General features: G+C 40.8%; 1 protein-coding gene across 12 annotated transcripts in view; it reads right to left on the reverse strand.

Annotated features, from left to right (window-relative positions):
* asb7 (ankyrin repeat and SOCS box containing 7) overlaps nt 1–7,264 on the reverse strand; it is a 65,912-nt gene that overhangs the window by 46,599 nt on the left and 12,049 nt on the right. For 8 of the 12 annotated variants that reach the window (XM_069911945.1, XM_069911938.1, XM_069911939.1 and 5 more), the window contains one exon: nt 3,289–3,559. In XM_069911945.1, the coding sequence (XP_069768046.1) occupies nt 3,289–3,499 (211 nt within the window). In that variant the 5' untranslated portion in view covers nt 3,500–3,559. Of the gene's footprint in view, nt 1–1,117; nt 1,401–3,288; nt 3,560–7,264 lie in introns of those variants that run through there. The other 4 variants (XR_011348933.1, XM_069911943.1, XM_069911935.1 and 1 more) reach the window with 1 other exon arrangement.

Consider the following 7,264-nt stretch of genomic DNA (forward strand, 5'->3'; position numbering starts at 1 on the left):
TTCAAGGCTGATGGCTGCCTCTGGTTTTGGAAGGGAGGGGTACAAAAAGGGAGAATGCAGTGAGGGGGCAGAGTTCCACTCTATACCATGATAGTTTACAGTTACTGGTAAATTCTGGTTGGCCTGAATCAAAAAGAATCTCAGGGCGATATGTGATGTCGTGCAAGTACTCAGAATCAGGATTTATTCTCATGAGACTCGGTGTTTTGTGGCAGCATCACAGTGTAAACATATATATTATAACCATCTTACAACATTACTATATTTTTTTAAATGCAAAAAAATTAAGGTAGCATCTGTGGTTCATTGATTATTCAAGAATCTAATGGCAGCAGGGAAGAAGCTGTCCTTGTGCCGCTGAGTGATTGTCTTTAGACTCCTGTACCTTTTCCCCAGTGGTTGCAGTGAAGAGGGTGTGACCTGGGTGGTAGGTTTGAATATAGGGGTTGCATTTTTTTTAAAAAAAGACCACCTCAATGGAGAGAAATCTGGTGCCTGTGATGTCACAGGCCAAGTTAACAACCCTCCGGAGTTTTTTTTTAAATTAATTTATTTAGTTTTTGACCATACATGCAGTCAATTACAAAATTAAAAAGTACAAAATTAAATCCGGTATTTACTCCATGATGGTTATACTCCAACTCCCACCCAAGAAAGACCCCAAAGATATATTTGGAAAATAAAAAGATAAAGAAATAGAAAAGAAAAAAAGCAAAACGGACTGCTGAAAAGAGCCGCACACTCCACGAATCATAAATTCGTATTCAATTAATTTTCTTTGGAGAAGATCAATGCAGGTTTGGAGGATTAGGATGAATATAATTAAAGATTCACACCTGAAATTTGTAAATATGGATGCCAAACTTGCAAAAATGCCATATTTATTTCTTAAGTTATAGGAGGTTTTCTCGAGGGGAATACAACTGTGTATTTCTCCATACTTAGATGTTAATCAGACTTCCATGCAACTGCTAGACATTTTCTAGCTACTGCCAACTCAGTGGAGTTTTATTCTCGTCCTGAGAGTTGGTGCCTCCATACCAGGCAATGATGCAACCAGCCAGAATGCTCTCCATAGTACACCTGTAGAAGTTTACAAGAGTCTTTGGTGACGTACCCAATCTCCTCAGGCAACTCACGAAGTATAGCCATTGGCGAGCCGCTTTTGTGATTGAATCAATGTGGAGATGACACCCAGGAATTTGAAGTTCTTGACCCTCTCCACTACTGAGCCCTCGATGAGTACTGGGTCGTGTTCCCCTGACTTCCTCCTGAAGTCCACAATCATCTCCTTGGTTTTTCTGACTTAAGTACAAGGTTGTTGTTGTGACACCATTCAACGAGCTGCTCTCTCCCTCTCCTGTACGCTTCCTCATTGCAGTTTATGATTCTGCCGACAACTGTAGGGGTCATCAGCAAACTTAAAGATGACATTGGAATTGTGCCTGGCCACAGTCGTGGGTGCATAATGAGTACAGCAGTGGGCTAAGCACACATCCTTGAGGTGTGTGGTATTGACGATCAGTGAGAAGACGTAAATTTAGTGAGGCCAAGTTTGGAGTACAGGAAAGAGATCAATAAAATAGAAAGTGCAGATAAGATTTACTGGGATGTTGTCCAGACTTCAAGAATTGAGTTACAGGGAAAGGTTTAAACAGGTTAGGACTTTATTCCTTGAAGCATAGAAGAATGAGGGGAGATTTGATAGAAGTATTAAAAATTGAGGGTATGGAAAGTAAATGTAGATAGGCTTTTTCCACTGAGGGTCGGGGATACAAACCTGAGGGCATGGGTTAAGGGTGAAAGGGGAAAAGTTTAAGGGGAACTTCTTCACACAGTGGTGGGAGTGTGGAATGAGTTGCCAGCTGAAGTGGTGAATGCAGGCTCAATTATAACATTTAAGAAGAATTTGGACAGATACATGGATGGGATTGGTATGGAGGGCTATTGACTGTGTGCAGGTCAATGGGACTAGGCAGAAAAATAGTTTGGCATAGGATTAGAGTCTTTCTATGCAATGGACAAGGATAATATATTCATGTCTGAAAAGAAATTGAAATAGAGGTATTTTTACAACACTGGCAATTTCTTGTTTCCCATTACTAAGACAAGCTTATTGAGTTTTTTTTAATTAATCAGGAATACTAGTTTAAATCACTAAGATTTGAACACACAATTGAAACTCTGGTTGATAGTCCATCAATTTAACAACTATACCATCATATGCTAACATCCCATTCTTAACCCCTGTAGATGGAGAATTCAAATACTGTTATGCCAAAGCATTCTGCCACCTTATTACTGCAGATCACATAAAACTGAAAAAACAATCAGATTCAGCATTGGTACTGAAATAAATTGCTTCCTTGAAAGTGCATACAAAAAAAATCAGTTGGACAAATGATACAAAGCCCAATTATACGCCCATGTGACCAATGAACCTACTAACCCCCATTTGTCTTTGAGACAAGATAGGAAACCAGAGCATCCAGAGGAAATCCACATTGACATAAGGAGAAAGTGTAACCTCCTTACAGCAGATGGTTCCAACCTGGGTCACTGGACTGTAATAACTGTTGCGCTAACCGCTACACTAAACATGTCACCCAATTACAAGTCAGAAAATTGCCCATTTATTACCAATATTTATTCCCTGATTTATGAAAGGACTACACTTCTCATTGATATTTTTAAACAAGAATTTTGCAAATTCAAAACAGTCAAGTGAAAGGCATTAAACATTTTAGTGTAGTGTATTCTTATGGGTTAATTTTTTTTAAAATTCAACATACAACATGGTAACAGGCCATTTCGGCCCATGTGTCCATGCCATCCAATTTACACCCCATTAACTTACAACCCCAATACGTTTTTTGAATGGTGAGAGAAAACTGGAGCCCCCGGAGATAACTCACGCAGACACAGGGAGAGCGTACAAATTCCTTACAGACAGTGCAGGATTCAAACACCGGTGCGGTTCCGATCACTGGCGCTGCAAAGGCGCTGCGCTAACTGCTACGCCAACCGTGCCACCCATGGTTGTAGTGAAGCAAAAAATGGACAAATTGAAACCACATACATTAAAGGTCAATAGCACTACAGCAAAAATCTATTACTTGAACAATCATAAATCAAGGAACCCCTGCATTTTGAATCCACATTTACATATCCCACAACATCCTCTCAAGCAAATGACTGGACTACATCAAAAAATCCATCATGATTTTTGCCAATAGATGAATTTCAACTAAATTAATAATTTAAACTTAATGTGCTGCCTTCACTTACCTCCATGTTCTAAAAATACTCGAACACATCTTTCCTTCCCTCTGGCTGCAGAGAAATGTAGTAGTGTCCATCCGTTAGCATCTCGACCATTAGGAGAATAGCCTTGCTCCAACATCCTACGCACTGTATGCACATCACCAGCTGCAACAGCATTTTGGATTTGCAGTTCCTGCTGCAGTTCTGGATTTCTTCTACAGTGATGGTGGAACATGCTAGTGAGTCACGTTGTCACAATAGATGCACGAGGTCAACGCTGCAAACCTTCATCAAGCTTCAACAAGAATTCCAAATTAGTTCATTGTAAGGACAATCTACAAATCAACTTAAAAAAATTAAAGCCCCCAATACAATTTATAACTGGGTAAATCCATCAATTAACGGAATGTCAGATTTCTTTAACCAGTATGCTTCAGGGAAACAGGTACTTTCAACGAGATGCGAGAAAGGACGTTGTAGTGTGGTGTAAAATCAGATTTCTTCATTCAAGATCATTCTGAAAGATTAAAACTTACCAGTCGATAATTTGCCAGCCGGAAGTTGAAGTCTTGATTGATCTGTCCTTTAACTTTTTTTGACGGCAAATTGCCGTCAAAAAAAGTTAAAGGCAGTTCATCAAGACTTCACTTAAAGGCTGGCCCCACATATACCACAAGGTCAGTTTAAATTAACAGAATGAACCATGCACCAAAACTGAGTACACCAGTAGAAAATTATAATTTCAGGATACAGAGAATATTGCCCAAAAGTTACATTGCACTGAAACACAGCTGAACACCAAGAGGTAATGGCTAAATATCCCTGGTTACAGGGTTTCCAGCAGAGATGGGAAAGTAAGGAGAGCATGAGATACAATATTGATTAAACAAAATAGCAACCAAAGTGAGGACAGATAAAAAGCTAGAAAGATCAATGCAAAAATCAAGAACCAAAAGAAGCTATTCTACTGTTGGGTTGAACAGCAGAGTCGCAAACAAGTTAAATAGAAAATCATAAATACAGCCCCACACAATAGGGCAGTAAAATTAGGGGGGGATTTTGACTATGCAGCATTCAACTGAGACAGAACAAGTACTTAAAATGCAAGTGATGCAACTTTTTTCCTTAATTTTTTTAATTTAAAAGTTCAGAACAGTAACTGGCCTGTCTAGCCCATGACACCCAACTATTACCAATTAACCAACAACCCTGATACATTTTGAAGGCTGGGAGGAAACTGGAAGACCCACGCAGACACAGGGAAAACATACAATAAAGAGATAGCACGATTTGAACCTGGTCACTGGTGCTACAATAGTTTTGTGCCAACTGTTACGCTAACCAAGATCAGGAAGAGAGTTGCCAATACATTTAGATTTGAGGAAGGATTATTGAAGTTGTGGTAATGACCAAATGGAAATGTGGATGTACTCATCACATATGAAGATGTTTCAACTCCAATGCAATGATTCTCAGCCTTTTTCTTTCACTCACATATCACGTTATGTAATCCCTATGCCATAGGTGCTCTGTGATTAGTAGGGATTGCTCAAGATGACACAAGTGGGAAGGTTGAGAATCACTGCTCTAGACCCAGTTGTTACTGAAATATTTTGCTTGAGAAAAATTGCCATTGGCCCCATTTCCTTTGGAGTGATGAACCGTGCACATAGAGTCAATGAGGTACAATTAAAACTAATTCTTTCCACCCACATACCACCTTAAGCAATTCCTTACTAATCACAGAGCACCTATGGCATAGGGAATACTTAAAAATGGCGTGAGTGAAAGAAAAAGGTTCAGAACCACTGATCGGCAGGGAACACTGCTGTTGGAGAGTAGCAGCAATCAAGGATCCACACGAGCCAGAACATGCTCTGTTCTCGCTGCTACCACCAGGAAAGGGGTATACGTGCCACAAAACTCACCATCAGGTTCAGGAACAGCTGGGACCCCTTTGTCATCAGATTCCTCAACAAATTCAATCAGAGACTAATTTAAGGACTCTTACTTTTGTACTTTATTAATTGTTTTTATTCACTCTGTATTGCATTTACATTTCTTTATCTGTTTACATGTGTACATTGTGTCTTTTTTTGCATTACCAATAAGTGGTGATTCTGCCTGCAAGAAAAAGAATCTTAGGGTTGGATGTGATGTCTTTTTATGTACTCTGACAATAAATCTGAAATGATGCTTACTTCGATTTTAGAGAAGGTGTTTCAGTGTTTTGCCTTGCAGACTACGGAACAAAATTTTAGCCTGTGGTAGTGCAGAAGTGGTCAGTTGGCAAAGCTGGCAAACTATGATCAAAAATCTGGTTGGGGTATATTTTAGTCCTGTGCTGTTATTTTTACATATTAAAAGCTATAGCCAAAGCTGTCTAGAATTTGACAAGACCTAAAAATAGATTGTAAATGTTCATCAACGAGCACAAATCTGGAGAGGATACAAGATCCAGTGGTGAGAAAAATAAACCCACACTGAGGTATGGATAGACGAGTTAGAACTGCAGGTATAATGCTCACAATCAGCTAGACTGACAAAACACAAATGTTCAAGCACACAACTTAAAAATGTAAAGATTTTTCATATCAGTTGATAACTATAGTTGGGGCTGTAAGTTATTGGAGACAACAACAGCTATTGGATCAATTCCAGTATCAAAGAAATGAATTTACAAGAAATTGATTACAATGGATCTCCATACAAAAAAAAACTTACTTTTGTCCCTTTTTTTTTTTCCAATATTTATGAACAGTTTGAATGGAACAATATCAGTACAGCTGCAGAATTTATAATTAATGAAGGTTTTTTATTGTATTTAGCGCAAATTGTATAACACATGGATTCTTCCTCAATTGAGTAAAGTGAATTCTAGCAGATTACATGCTGAACTATGGAGTAAAACATGATAGCCTACAGATGCTGTGATTGTAGTAAAATCACTGATGCTGGAGAAAGTCAGCTGGTCTCACAGCATCATGGGAGGTAAAGGGCTCAGCCCCGAAACATCAATAATACATCTTTACCTTTTATGGACACTGCTAGATCAGCTGAGTTACTCCTGCATCAGTGTTTACGAGTTAAACAGTAAAGAGTGACATGTTATACTGTCGTACAATACATCCAAGCTCAAAGGATACCTTCACCGAAGATGCACTGAGAATAATAAAACAAACTTTGGCTGAATATATCCAGCATATTTTGTTTTGAACTCTGGGTTTCAGCATCTGCAACATTTTTTTTCCTTTATGCGATATTACAGAAAAATTCTGATTATCCCAAATGGTCAAGACCATGCCATTGTTGGATAAAAGTTTTTTTTCACAAGAACTGGTCATTTTTAAAACAGCCCAGTAGCAACAGCAAACCACTTGCATCAATGTTCAAACAATATCAGGGAAAGCAGTTTAAGCAATAAAATAATATTTAACACTTAACAAAAAAAAAATATGGGCCGCTACCGATCCCCGACACAATCACTGAGACCACCCAACCGCCAAATCCGATCCCCAACACATCCCCAATGCTGCCACTGGTCTCAGGGAGGCTTTCTGGGCCAGTGGAACACTCACTGGCGAGTTGGCAGGTTCTTGTGTCCCAGAGATTGGAACTCCTGATGCCAGAGTCTGACTTCAAATCCTCCCCTAAAATTACAGAACACGCACACTCGATTCCCCGCTGTGCGTGCGTGATACGAGGAGAAGGGGGGGGGGGAGAAGGGGGGGGGGAGAAGGGGGGGGGGAGAAGGGGGGGGGGAGAAGGGGGGGGGGAGAAGGGGGGGGGGGAGAAGGGGGGGGGGAGAAGGGGGGGGGAGAAGGGGGGGGGGAGAAGGGGGGGGGGAGACGGGGGGGGGGAGAAGGGGGGGGGGAGAAGGGGGGGGGAGAAGGGGGGGGGGAGAAGGGGGGGGGGAGAAGGGGGGGGGGGGAGAAGGGGGGGGGGGAGAAGGGGGGGGGGAGAAGGGGGGGGGGGAGAAGGGGGGGGGGGAGAAGGGGGA

This window comes from Narcine bancroftii, chromosome 14 (genome assembly GCF_036971445.1).
Source record: "Narcine bancroftii isolate sNarBan1 chromosome 14, sNarBan1.hap1, whole genome shotgun sequence".
Classification (NCBI taxonomy): Eukaryota; Metazoa; Chordata; class Chondrichthyes; order Torpediniformes; family Narcinidae; genus Narcine; species Narcine bancroftii.